General features: G+C 39.7%; 1 protein-coding gene across 1 annotated transcript; it reads left to right on the plus strand.

Annotated features, from left to right (window-relative positions):
* The first annotated feature begins 86 nt into the window (after positions 1-86).
* LOC147311799 (high-affinity choline transporter 1-like) lies at positions 87-12,752 on the plus strand. Its single transcript, XM_086267753.1, has 9 exons — positions 87-1,770; positions 3,003-3,255; positions 3,540-3,653; positions 4,058-4,213; positions 4,377-4,525; positions 4,835-4,978; positions 5,221-5,374; positions 6,943-7,160; positions 8,152-12,752. Exons 2-9 carry the CDS (start codon positions 3,072-3,074, stop codon positions 8,803-8,805), a joined length of 1,773 nt encoding a protein of 590 aa, XP_086123879.1. The 5' UTR covers positions 87-1,770; positions 3,003-3,071; the 3' UTR covers positions 8,806-12,752.
* Positions 12,753-14,215: the final 1,463 nt, after the last annotated feature.

A 14,215-nucleotide genomic window follows, 5' to 3' on the forward strand; every position in this document is an offset into this window, starting at 1 on the left:
CTGGATGGCGACAAAGGTCTTTTGAAAAGGCATCCCAAACCATTTTTGAAGAGCTGCTTGTATTTATTTAGTCTGCCTTGTTTGGTGTACTGCATAGGACACCAGTTGCATCGCTACATCTGAGCACCTTTTTTTTTTGTTTGAATGGCTCTGACATATTGTGAGTCATTAGCCATATATGTGGAATTATTACCACCTTGCGGAGCTTTTCTGGCTGTCTGCCTACTGACATGTAACACTGTGGACATCTTTCTGAGGCTTATTAGTTGGAAAACCCTCCAATTAGAGCTGCCCTCTTTCTGGCAGGCTGTCAGACCAATGACTGTATAAAAGAGCCACACAGGCACTAAATGAGAGGACATGTCACGATTCAAGGAAGTGACTTATCTTATTTCAGCAAGTCGTTGTCATCATTTACATCAATTAGATAAATTACATTATGAGTTAACGGAAAAAATCTATTTAATGCCATAAAACTATAAGATTATTTACATTAAACCTTGTTGAACTGCTCCAGAAGAAGGGATAAATCGTATATCTATAGGAATTATTTGCTTTGAAATCACAGGTTAAAACATGAACTGTACATTGAGTTGGGCCAAAGATTTGTTGCCAAAGATTTCAATGAGCTAAACTGTATGGTAATATTAGGATCCTGGGCATGTGCAAGATATATAAAAACTCTGTTTTGAATTTATATCAGATCAAACTTATTTTATTTTGTTAAACAGGTAACTTTATTTCCTCCCTCGTTAAAAAATTACAAATTTAAAGCACTTCTTGCATCAGTGAAAGCCTTTCTTGATGGATGTGCAATACAGGCTTTCCCTGCTGTACTGCTGCTTTCACGTGCACATGTTGAGCTCAGCTTCAACAACATCATTTTTTGAAATTAAACATCTCAGAGAAGTACTCACCAAAGCAAATACTTTTTTTAAAGGGGGCGGTTTAAATATGATTTAAACCACCTAGAAATACGAAATGTTAGTTCAGCACCATGGACAGCGGAACTGGGTTCCTTCATAGATCTTTAACAGTAATAGATAGTAGTGCAGGAAGGCGATATAATAAAATACTGTAACTGTGCTGCTTCCAAATGTCTAAAAGTTTACTTCAACATCATATTGATCAAACGCACGAACTTGCGAGTAGATTGATGTTTTTGGACGAAAAGGCGTCAGAGTTGAATGTGTAATGCGGACTTATAAAGTGGAAATTAATCCTGTGTGCGTGGCTCACATTCTCAACATCACCGCCATACAGCAAGCCTTTGCAGTAAAGGCGCCTTGCCTTAATCATCAGCGAGCGAGGACCTGCGCAAGATCATAAATCAGGCCTGAAATGTAACCTGGCAAAGTAAAGGTTTCATCTATTGCCAATATGATATTATGATATTGGAAAGCTTTTCCGCAGAGGTTGTGCGTCATGCCATTCTCTATTAGGTGCTATTTTCGTCCTGCCCTGGAAGACATTTATCCACCATCTACCCACCCTGACAGCACCCAATAAACCCACCACTCCCATTCATCTCCACCCCTCCACCCACCTCCAGCCTCTCTCCCTCCCTCGCTCGGTCCGTCTCCCTCTCTGCTGCCGACCAGCATTTGTGATTTAAAAAACAACATAGTTGAATGGTGTTTGGTCGTCCAGGAGGATTACAGACTGGCAGCGCAATATATCACAAATATAATTTGTCTCTTACACTTTTTGAATCTACTTTTGGAGTCCCAGCTGTTGTGATCTATTTAGACCCGTTTTTCCAAAGCAAAGGTAAGAAAATTATATTTTGTAATGACTTTACTAAAATGATATGTGGTTGCCGAATGTAATTGCATTTTACTGCATTGACAATCGATTTAAAGAGAGCTCAATAATTCAACACCGGCCTCTTGGCGCCATGGTGTCAGCGCAACGGGGAACCTCAGGTTTGAGTTTGAGCACGAACCTCATCAATGCAGCTGTTTTTATGAATCTGTTGGAAAACGGACCGAATTTTTTTCCCAATGCATCGCCATTACAAAGGAGTGCCCGACTTTTGCGCACAATAGAGTTACCAGAAACATGCAAATGTGGGTGCAAATCTTTGAAAGCGTAAAGTTGTAAATACGTTGTTTTTTCTACTTAAGTCAAGTGACCGAAAGGAATATCTGTAAATGAGGGCGGATAACGCGTTTAAAACACGTTCAGCTGTTGTAAAGAACTAACTAAAGTAACACTAATAATGTGCGCACTCTTGGACTGATACCACTGGATCGAGTTTGCGTCGTTTCTGATTCCGATCTGTTGATTTAGTGAAACAAGCTGAAGTCCCTGCTGGATACGGTAAGATTCATGGTCGCAGTATTTCCGAGCAGGAATTTGCAAATCGGTCATTTTATCTAAAATATAGTTTAACCCGAGGAGTTTAAACTATAATTGGCGAGTATATATAAATGTATTACTTGTTACACTTTCACGTTTACTAATTTTAACTTTGACATTTGGTTAAAAAAAAAAAAAATATATATATATATATATATATATATATAATTATTATTATTATTATTATTATTATTATTATTATTATTATTATTATTATTATTGGGGAAAATAATTAGTTGTTCAGGCCAATATAACTTCGGTTAACAAGGAGCATTAAAACTGTAACAGCTGAATATTTGCAGTAAGCGTGCATGTGCGCAGAAAACCTGAAAAAGAAATTTGAAATACTTTGTAATTTCTAACGGCGTTGGAAGCGCCTGGCATCACTTGGACTTAGCCAGTATTACATCCGGTGATAAAATGCTTCTGTTTCGTTTCTTTTAAGAAATGTATTTGTCACACATTATTGTTTTCAGGTTGATTAAATTGATAGCTTTTGAAATGAAGTTCCATGTAGTTGCAGTTACAGTTTGTCTGCACTCCTTAAAATGTGTTTCTGTGGGTTGGGATTGTGTGTTTTTATTATTTCTGACAAACCACAAATGTATCATTAAAGGGTTTTTTCCTTTGTTTCTTCCAAGTTTTCTCCATGAGTATCCAGTCCGCGCGCAGCAGCACTTGATCTCGGCGGGGAAGCGGAGAAAAGGAAGATGACCATTCACGTCGAGGGTCTCGTGGCTATCGTGCTCTTCTATGTCCTGATTCTGTTTGTGGGGATCTGGGCTGCGTGGAAGAATAAGAACTCTGGAGTTGGCGATGGCTTAGATCGGAGCGAGAATATCATGGTTGGGGGAAGGGACATCGGCTTGTTCGTTGGTGGATTTACGATGACCGGTGAGTCTTTAAATCTGTATTTCTTGGTGTCTGTTCGACGGCAGCCACGTGCGCATTTTGTCCAATTTTCATACCATGTGAGGTCCAAAAGGACAAAAAAATAAATAAACTTTCCATTGACTAGGGTCTTCCGCTCCGTCTTTTACGCACAGATTGCGCAGCGGGCAGAAGTAGAAATTCCCATCACAGTTTACACCATTATACTCATGCAGTTCGGAAAACTTGAAATGTATATTTTCTTTTGATTTGTTAATTTACAAATAAGTTTTCTTCTTCTTTTTCAGCCACTTGGGTGGGAGGGGGCTACATTAATGGAACAGCAGAATATGTCTACCTCCCAGGCTTCGGCCTGGCCTGGGCACAGGCACCCTTTGGTTATGCTCTCAGCCTTGTACTAGGTAGGAAACCTAGAAAAACTTGGATAAATATATCTGCTTATAGCGAGATTAAAAAGGGAAAGGTAATGTAATGTAGGTAATGTAATGTAGTTTTAATGTAGTAATGTACTTTTTGCCTATAAATTAATATGCTTTCCTACTTTTAAGACAGAAATTCCTTTACATTAAATTCATATTGATATGATATTTAGGTGTAGGAAGACTGATCTTTGTGCTATTAGACTGATATTAAAGTAAATGTAAATTTAAGCTGTGTTGCTGAAGCATATAGAATTTGGTCTATTCATTAAGGTTATTATACAGCATCAGCACACTTTACGTTAAGTTAGTAGTACTGTACAACTTTCTAAAATGCTTCTCTCGTGCTTTTTGTCTGCATTACCTCAACATCTGACATCACTCAGGGGGGCTTTTCTTTGCCAAACCCATGCGATCACGTGGATATGTGACCATGCTAGATCCCTTCCAGCAGCTATATGGAAAAAGGATGGGTGGTCTGCTGTTCATCCCTGCACTCATGGGAGAAATCTTCTGGTCTGCAGCCATTTTGTCCGCTTTGGGTAGGCATCCCAATGGATGAGATCATGAATCTCACCACTTTAAATCTAATCTATGCTTTACAGTATACTGCATTGTATGCCCAAACTCATTGTGAGTGAAACATCAGGTTACCCAGATTTTAGTGAATATTTTTTTTCTTCTTCTGGTTATATTTCCATGCAGGTGCGACTCTCAGTGTGATAGTGGATATAAATATCAACATGTCTGTGGTGATCTCAGCACTGATAGCCATCTTCTACACACTTGTTGGAGGACTTTACTCTGTTGCATACACAGATGTGGTCCAGCTCTTCTGTATCTTTCTGGGTTTGGTGAGTTTGGGAGCTACTCAACCAGCAGCTCTAACGATTTTAGCCAATATTTAAACCAAATCTTCTATCAGTTCTAGAAGATTTTTAAGTAACTTTTTAAGTAACATAACTTTAAAAAAAGATCTAAATTTATACACACAGAATCATATCAAAACATGAAATTGATAAAAACATCTTTTGTATCAACAACACAGGGTAGAGTAGAACTTGATTTCAACAACCAGATTTTGAAATGGTATAAAAATACAATAATTCCATATTTACGTTTTATTGTATCAATGTTGCATTATGATTTTCTTCTCCTTTCAGTGGATCAGTGTGCCTTTTGCTCTGTCCAATCCTGCCGTGTCAGACATCGGTGTTACAGCCAAGAAAACAATCTATCAATCTCCTTGGCTCGGGAAGATTGAGCCTGAAGACAATTGGCTCTGGGCGGACAACTTCTTTTTGCTTGTAAGCCATAACTTTTATCTGAAGTTTCACCGAGAGACAGTATACAACTCTAAAGTCAATTGCAGACACACTTTCACTGAAGTCAAAATGAAAGCATCATGTTTAAGAGACCCATTTGTGGCACATAGCATTTAACGGTTTCTTAGTACTGAAATGGATATCTTTACTAGAAACAAAGAGATTCACAGTATTCTTTTCAGACTGCTGATTTTAATGCATTGGTTTGGTGTTTCTGTTTCTAGATGTTGGGGGGGATTCCCTGGCAGGTCTATTTTCAACGGGTTCTTTCTGCTTCTTCAGCTACCTACGCCCAGGTCCTTTCATTCCTTGCTGCCTTCGGTTGCTTGGTCATGGCTGTCCCCTCTGTCCTCATAGGAGCTATAGGGGCTTCCACTGGTAATAATACACACAGAGACACAAACACAAATATGCACCCACAGGTGCATCAGACATTATTATTCTTAAAGCTAAAATGGGGTCCCATAATATTTTAATAAACTGAATTAGATGAGTGTGCAGAAACAGTTCTTTTTAAACAGTGTACCCAAGCGTAGTATATATAATCCTTTCTTTAAGCAGTAATGGAGCTAGCTGTCATTTGCATCCAGATTTACAAGGACAACAAAGACAGGTAGAAGTATGAATCACTATACAGTGCCACTGGTGCTTTATATGCACACACGCTGTTATGTCTGGATTGCAGCTGTTAAATCAGACTTTTTAGGCAAACACACGCTAATCAGAGACTAATCCAAGACGGATGTGCACACGCACAGACATGCACAGTGATTAAGCAGTAAATGAAACATCACAAGACAATCGAAACATCCAAGAACCACATCCTTTATTCAAACGGGAAAGTGTGATCAAAGAGAGCACCCTGGCTTCATGGGGTTGTTTACACCCCAGCAGCCCTTTTCTTTTTTCAGATGTGTAAATGCAGATGTATACAGTGTCTGGAGGGTAAACAGCAGACGGATGCTGTCACGACGTGCAGAGGAGAGAGAGCCATCAGACCATGGCAATTTAGTGAATATTACAACTGAAGAGGAGCTAATTAATCTGGTCCATCTGAAGCCGTTACTTGTAGAACTGGCACTAATCAACCACTGCCTATGAATATCTGGGGATGGGTAGAGAAAGACATATATATATAAACCATAGTCGTCTGAATGTTGGCTTAACAAAGATGAGGGTATCAGTACAGCCAGCGTCCATGCATACTTTTGTATCTAATAAGTTCAACATAGCCTGTCAGAACTATTGGCTCCCTTATGATGTTAACCATTATCAATGATTAATCGACAACAGTTAAATGCAGTTAATCTACATAATGTCCATAATTATTTAATACTGACTCATATGCTTCCACGGATCATTAACAAACCAGTATATTACCCTCATCTATGTTGAACTGGGGTCTAGTTTTCAGTCAGTATCCAGTTTAATTCGTACTATTATTACTGTGGCTTGGTTTATTGTGTTTTGACCAACAGCAGATTGAATCTGTGCTGCTATTAAGGCACCTGGGCACATTAAGGCCTTTTGTTTCTCAGCTTTAAAGCATGTGTATCCACTGAGAGCATTAACTTTTTTTGTCTGAAAAGCTAAGGGATCAAAAATTGTAATAAAGAAATCCGTACACTTAATTTTCTGCAGGGTGGCTGGAAAAGTAATGCTACTAATCTTAAAATGCGAATGTGGGCCAGGTACAGTTTGTTCAGCTTTAGTTACGTTGTGTTACTACCTCATGCAAGGCACTTTCTTTCTGTTTTTTGTTCTAACCAATAATTAAGACAAATGCTAATGACTGTTTTTCTAATTTAACACATAGATAATCTTGACAGTTGAGTGCAAAGATTGACTGGTTGGCTAAATGTTTCATAAGAGCCGTAATAATAAGCTGTGAAATTTGCATTGTTTACAATTATCAGTTTTTATCTGTTTCTCATGTCCTGATTCAGACTGGAACCAAACTACATATGGTTCCCTCCCTCCAAAGGATAAGGATGAGTCTGACATGATCCTTCCTATAGTGCTTCAGCACCTCTGCCCACCGTACATCTCCTTCTTTGGTCTGGGGGCTGTGTCAGCTGCGGTCATGTCATCAGCAGACTCATCCATACTCTCAGCCAGCTCCATGTTTGCCAGGAACATTTATCAGCTGGCGTTTCGGCAGTCGGTAAGAGCAATATTCCTAGCATACACGTACGTCTGCACAATTTCAGCAAGTGGTTCCAAACATCAGTCAGCCTATCAATAAATCAACTTTATTTTCATACGAAAAATACAACCAAACAAGAGCCTACAGCAGAAATTAAATGTGCACTTTATCGAATTTGCTTAATACCCGAAACCTCGAGATGGAAATCTTTGTAAGTTGTTTGTGTTATAATTATTTGTTAGATAATGTTAGATGGTTAGACAATCTGCTAAATTGGTCCCACTGAGATTTCCTGCTATTCATTCCCATCACATTTGTAACAGACATTAATTTTCAGAATTGTGAAAATTACTGTGCATGCTAATACTGTGCAAAAGTCTTAAGTCAACCTGCTTTTCTTTATATTTTGGTAGGAAAAAATATATTTAGGCATCCTTTTATTGCACTAACTGTGTATTTGGGAGCATTGTCATTCTAAAAAATGAAAAATGAAACAATTGCTAATCATATGCTTGCTTTTTTTCCAAGATCCCCCACACCACTGGTTGAAATGCAAACCCTAACCTCGGTTGTGTTGTAAAAGTGGCCGCAGACACAGATTTGTACCTCTCTTCTGGTTTCCATAATTAATATGTTCCTTTGAACATATTAATTATGATTGGAGGGAAAAAAATGAATACAATTGGATTAATCACTCGATAAGACCTGTTTTTTTTAAGACCAAATAGTGCCCTACAGTGTTGTTCTGTTGTACCACTGAGCTCACCTTTTCTCAACATCCAGTTTCCCTGAATAATAAGAGTATGGAGAAGAAAACGAGTGAATAATTTCAAACAGAACCTACATCTCCAAGCGCTTTCGTATCTAAGTGCAACCTCACACAGACACTACTTTAGCTGTAGGCTCTAATCTTTTATCTGAACTGACTTTCATTTAAGTTAACACCCTATTCCCCTCCAGTTGTTATGTTTCTGTCTTTACTCTTTTATCCCTTTCATCTCCCTTACAGGCCTCAGATCGGGAGATTGTTTGGGTGATGCGCCTCACCATCTTTGTGTTTGGAGCTCTGGCCACTGCCATGGCATTGTTAACAGGATCAGTATACGGCCTGTGGTACCTGAGCTCTGATCTGGTCTATGTCATCATATTCCCCCAACTTCTCAGTGTACTGTTCGTTAAGGGCACCAACACCTATGGTTCTGTGGCTGGTTATATCTTTGGTCTTCTGCTGCGCATTGGTGGAGGGGAGCCCTACCTCAAACTACCTCCATTCATCTATTACCCCGGCTGGGTGACCCAGGAGAAGGTCCATCACCTCACTGGAGATGTAGAGCACTTTGTCCAGCAGAGGTTCCCCTTCAAGTCTGTGTCCATGGCGGCATCCTTCTTGGCCAATGTGTTTTTTTCTTACCTGACAAAGTATCTATTTGAAAGTGGTATGCTGTCACATAAGTACGACTTCCTGGATGCTGTTGTTTCCAAGCACAGCAAGGAGATAATGGACAAGGCAACACTGGTAAGCAACCATGATAACATAATTCTTTCAGAGATGGCTCCTGTCAGGCAGGTCTTGGGTGCCTCACTTGCTGGGACCTTTACCAACACGGAGGTCCTCAGTGATGATGGGGCATCTAGTCCAGAGGCTTTTCACAATGAAGATTAGACATTTAAGGCACAAAGTAAACTAGAACCAAGGAATGTAAAGAAGAAGGAACAGTCAAAAGAGGCATCAATATTCTTCAGGAAAATTACTACTGCCACACTGGGAGCCAAATCAACAAAGCATCTGCTGTGGCTTTCAAGTGACTCCAAAAGTTTCTGACGGCAATATGGTGCCTCCTTCTTTTTGAGATTCCTTGCCTAGAAACAGCAAACGGACTCAATCATCTGTGCGAATCATGCCACACTCATTCTTGTGTTTTCTTATCACGACTCTGTGAAACTTCAACCATTTTCATTTAAGTGCTGCTATAGTGATCGGAGGAACTTTGGATGGATGTACAGCAGGCCTATATGAGCAAGTCTACAAGGATTTGTTGTGGATCATGAAAATAGTGCAATATCTAACCAAGAAACTGTGTCCACATCTACAAGTCATCATTTAAAGCATAATATACATAAGTTCGTTTACATGCACCTGACAACTAAGCTTTTATCATACTTTGAGTTTCATGTAGAACAACGTTATTGATAGAGCAATAATATTTTTAGGACCCACGTTGTACAGCTAGATACATTTTACTAAATTTCATTTTTACCATGTCTTGTTTAAACCTGAAGACCAGTAGATGTTTGCAAGTTTTATGTTCTGTTTTCAGCTCGATTTAATCTTCTTGCTGAAGTCCATAATTATATAACCAAACCCTGACTTTACCAAATAGAAGATACTGACTAAATCAGCAAAATCCCAAACAGCGTTCCATAAAAACATTTTTTTCATTCACTGCCAACACTTAGCAAGCTAACTACCATCTTTGTTGTATTGACAAGATTACACTAAACAAAAGAGATCAATGAGTGACAGCATAAGAAGAATTCATTGTGGGGGTGTTTTATAGATACAGGGCAAAATTATCATTCATTTGAATGCAATGGGTGGCTCAGTGGTGTTGTGGTTAACACGCTCGCCTTACACCCGAAAGATCACCAGTTCATAACTGGGAGGAGACACAAAGCCAGCCTCAGGAGGTCACAAGCTAGTGTACTCCCACTATTTTGACCCAAGTCCCTACCCGGATAAATGGCAGGGTGTCGTCAGGAAGGGTGTCCACTGTAAAAATCCATGCCAAATAAAATATGCGGATACATCCTCTGTGGTGGAACTAAGGGAGCCACCGAAAGTACCTGTCCATGAGATTAATGAAGCTTCTGCTCAGCTCTGTTTTGATCTTTGCTATTCTTGTCAGTACTGACGAGTCCCTAAAGTTACAACTTTATTGTAATTTAACCCAATCTCTTTAATGTGAGCTGATGAGATGGTGATAGTGAAATCAGAAAACTAAAACAGTGAGTAAAACGACAACAATAGTCTGGAGCACAAAAGAGTGGTTCTGAGCTCGGTGATGTAGTCATTTGATCCAGTATTTATTCTAAAATAAAGTTTGATGGTCACAGGGAGACATAAAGAATGATCATAAGCTTCCTGCTACTGACACTAAAGTTCTGCACTGAACCTAAATTGTGTGCTGCTGAATCATCATGAATCAGAGTAATTAGACAGGAGCTCTGACTTTATTACACGCCACCCCGTGACCTTTCTTTCCCTTTGTACTTTCCAGGCAGCCATTGTCTTCCCTTCATTTCAATGCATTATGAAAATCAATTTGCTATTGTTGTTTTTGTCAAACATACAATGGGAATACATCTTTAAACTACCATTCATTTACAGCTGGAATGGTAACACTGACACCAGTAAAAGCACATGATGTTCATTTTGCAAACAGATTTTATAAATGACTGGAACCTAATAGCAGCCTGGAAATAAATCTCAATGCAAGACGCGACAGTGAACTTTGAAAGTAATCAAGAACACTTCAGTGATTTTTATTTTTAACATGAACTCACAGAAGCCATTTTGAAATATGTGTGTGTGTGTGTGTGTGTGTGTGTGTGTGTGTGTGTGTGTGTGTGTGTGTGTGTGTGTGTGTGTGTGTGTGCGCGCGCGCGCCTATGATAGTTTGTTTTCTCATCCTAAAGCTGTATTGACTGGCCAGCCACAGCAGGTTAGTGGGGACAGGAAATGATTGTTCCTCCAGGATGGTGTTAGTAGCACCAGTCATCATCGATCCGGCCCCAAGTCGATCAGCCCTCAGGACATTTGATTAATGCTGCACAGAGGTTCAAAAATTATGGTTTGTAAGGAGTGTGTTACACTGCGATATTAGCAGTGATGAACGTTGAAGTGTTACTTGATTGAGCACCCTCATACATTGTTCAGTTTAAGTCCTTACATTGTCACGGGCCTGGCAGTTTTAAACTACCAGACACACTGCTGCCCTGTGTGGAAAAAAGAACAAAAGAAACAAAAAAATCTGTCAAGTTAAGAAGATTTTTGGCATTGTTATGTGTTACTGTTGTCCAGTTGACTTCACTGTGTTTATCTCCTCTTAGCATCGTTGTGGTTCGTTGGTGTCTTTTTGAATCTTATGGACTTGCCTTAATTCAAACGTCAGTGGTAAAAAATGAGTGATTTAGGAACATGTTGAAAAGGTGACATGTGTGAAATATTTTTCCATTGAAGGATAAGGCTGGTAAAATTCTAGATGTTTTTGTCAACAATTATTACCAAGTGAGACCGAAATCAACAATGTGTTAGTCGGTCTTTTGGTCCTCTCTGACCTCAAAAAGTTCAGCGAGTTATACCTGGTTTACATTTTTCCCTCAAGATCACCTTCTCAGATAGCTTCTTGTGCTGCTGCTATTTTTGCATTGCTTTCTGATAGTCCTGCTATGACCACTTGCTCTGTGAGATTTTATCACAGACCTCAAAATTGTGCACAAACCTCAACATCTGCTTCAAACTGATCGAGGTTTGTAGGTTCAAACCATGAAGGAGCAACATCAGCTCATGAGTACGACAAGAAGGGTGAGACTACCATTGTGGAGTCCTACTGCTCTACTGGCATCTGAAAAAACATGACCTCAAACGATGTGAGCACTTTCCAAAAATATAAATGGAGTTGAAGCTTTACTGTGTTGGCAAACCGGAGGAGATCAAGCATAACTGGCAGAGGTACAAGTGAATGTGACTGCTACTGAGTGACAAAAAATAGCAGATGTGCTGGAAGCTGTCTGGACTTGCACCAGTAGGTGATCTTGAACAGGCGTTTTAATCTGGAAAGTTTAAGGATTTTAACTGGCTGTTTCCCAAATTTTTTCAACCTTTTACATAATCCTTATTGATCCCAGAAGTATGGTGTTTTGTTTTGGGGGTAGGAAAGCTAAGGTTTCGTCTTCAGTGGCAAAACTTGTTACAATCATATTATTTATGATTTTTGCCTTTTTAGGCAATTAGGTCGCAATGTAAAAGATCTAGAATAACACCAGCCTTCATCCTTTAAGATGTCAGAATGGCCTTGAAGTTAGTCTACAGAGAGCAAAGGGGACTTGATCCCCTTGTGCAGCCATATCAGCTGAGGTATAGTAGGACCTACTAGATCCTGATCTGACCTGAACCAGTTTTGGGATCGATGATAAATCAGCTTCAGCTTCAAACAGGGCGGTCTGGTCTGATGCTATGCAAAGTGTCAGGCAATCTCATTGGACTTAAATGTGAATGTAAATGTTCTCCTCAACAGATGAGTGTGTAGTTTCCAGGGTTCATCCACAAACCGGAACGCACACGCAGAAAAGAATCAACGTCAGCTGGTGGACTGACACGTTTTTGGCTCTATGTCGTAAATAACAATGACGCTGTATTTTTGTGTGATAAATGTATATACCAGGAAAAAAAAGAAAAAAGCATAGGAACAAATTAGTTTACCTTTAAATGCAGCACTGAAAATGATGTTTGTTGACAGTGAAATTACAGCTATTTATTTATTTATTCATGCAGTGTCTATAAAAGTATAGTTGTAATTGTGAGGTCACTTGAATAAATTATATTCATTTAGCAAAGTACTGAGTTGGTCTTCTTTCATCTATACGTACCCACACGTTTGTTCGATAGTGTATTAAATGTAGAGATGAGACAGTAACGGCAGAACGGCATTACAGTAAGACAGTGAATGATAGTTATGGCTTACAGTATGCCTCCAAATAATAAATGTGAGTCGACTGTGTGTGCGTGTGTGTGTGTGTGTGTGTGTGTGTGTGTGTGTGTGTGTGTGTGTGTGTGTGTGTGTGTTGTCTACTAGAGGTTTTAATCTACAGGCTGCCACCCACATGGAATCATCAATCAAAATGCTCACCTCCGAATCTTATAACTGCCAAAACTGTCAAGGCTGTCAATCAGTCTAACGCACACGCGCGCGCACACACACACACACACACACACACACACAAATAAACAGTCTGGACCCCAGCATGACCCCTGGCTGGTGGAAGACATCTTCAAATTGCATTGTTTCCTCCTCACAGTATTACGTTCAGTAAAAGGTGAGTCATGTCCAATATTGCACCAGATTTGTTATACAGGGTGGGCCATTTATATGGATACACCGAAATAACATGGGAATGGGTGGTGATATTAAAGTCCTGTTTGTGGCACATTAGTATATGTGAGGGGGCAAACTCCTCAAGATGGGTGGTGACCATGGTGGCCATTTAGAAGTCGGCCATCTTGGACACAACTTTTGTTTTTTCAATAGGAAGAGGGCCATGTGAAACATCAAACTTATTGGTAATGTCACAAGAAAAACAATGGTGTGCTTGGTTTCAACGTAACTTTATTGTTTCATGAGTTATTTACTTTTTTTTTTTTTTTTTTTTTTTTTTTTTTGGCCTGTCCCGTTTGGCTCTTTTGCCATCAGAATTGTTGTCTAAAGGCAAAGAAAGATGCCCAACGGATTTACTTTACCAAACTGAGTTATTTACAAGTTTCTCTTTGTTCACAGCCATTGACATGTCGAAGAGGTTAACACGTGAGGAGCGGATCGAAATTGTGTTGATATCTGGTGAACGCAGTAACCGGGTCATTGCAGCAGATTTCAATGCAAGACACCCTACGAGACCACCCGTCTCCCATGCTACAGTTAGCAAACTGCTTGCTAAGTTTCGTGAAACTGGTTCAGTGTTGGATTTGCCAAAATGTGGATGCATGAAAACTGTCACTAATGAAGAAACATCAGTGGCTGTCCTAGCTTCATTCAGCAAGAGCCCACAGCGTAGCACTTGCTGCATGTCACTGGAGAGTGGCATTAGTCGAACATCCCTTCGGCAGATATTAGCTACTCACAAATGGCACCCTTACAAACTCCAGCTACTGCAGCATCTCAACGAGGACGACCCAGATCGGCGCACAGAATTTGCTAAATGGGCAAAACAAAAATTGGAACAGGACCCTCAGTTCACGCAGAAGATTTTGTTCAGTGATGAGGCAAACTTTTATGTGAATGGTGAAGTTAACAAACAAA

This window comes from Aulonocara sp. 'chitande type north' Nkhata Bay, linkage group LG16 (assembly GCF_057382095.1).
Source record: "Aulonocara sp. 'chitande type north' Nkhata Bay isolate Kocher_YH1m ecotype deep benthic linkage group LG16, A_spYH_male_GT1.1, whole genome shotgun sequence".
NCBI lineage: Eukaryota > Metazoa > Chordata > Actinopteri > Cichliformes > Cichlidae > Aulonocara > Aulonocara sp. 'chitande type north' Nkhata Bay.

What these genes read in the sequence shown, in the direction of transcription:
- LOC147311799 (XM_086267753.1), top strand. Translation starts at nt 3,072, where the DNA reads ATGACCATTCACGTCGAGGGTCTCGTGGCTATCGTGCTCTTCTATGTC. An exon ending in AGCCATTTTGTCCGCTTTGG is followed by an intron (nt 4,214 to 4,376) that starts GTAGGCATCCCA and finishes ATTTCCATGCAG; the next exon opens with GTGCGACTCTCAGTGTGATA. An exon ending in CGGACAACTTCTTTTTGCTT is followed by an intron (nt 4,979 to 5,220) that starts GTAAGCCATAAC and finishes TTCTGTTTCTAG; the next exon opens with ATGTTGGGGGGGATTCCCTG.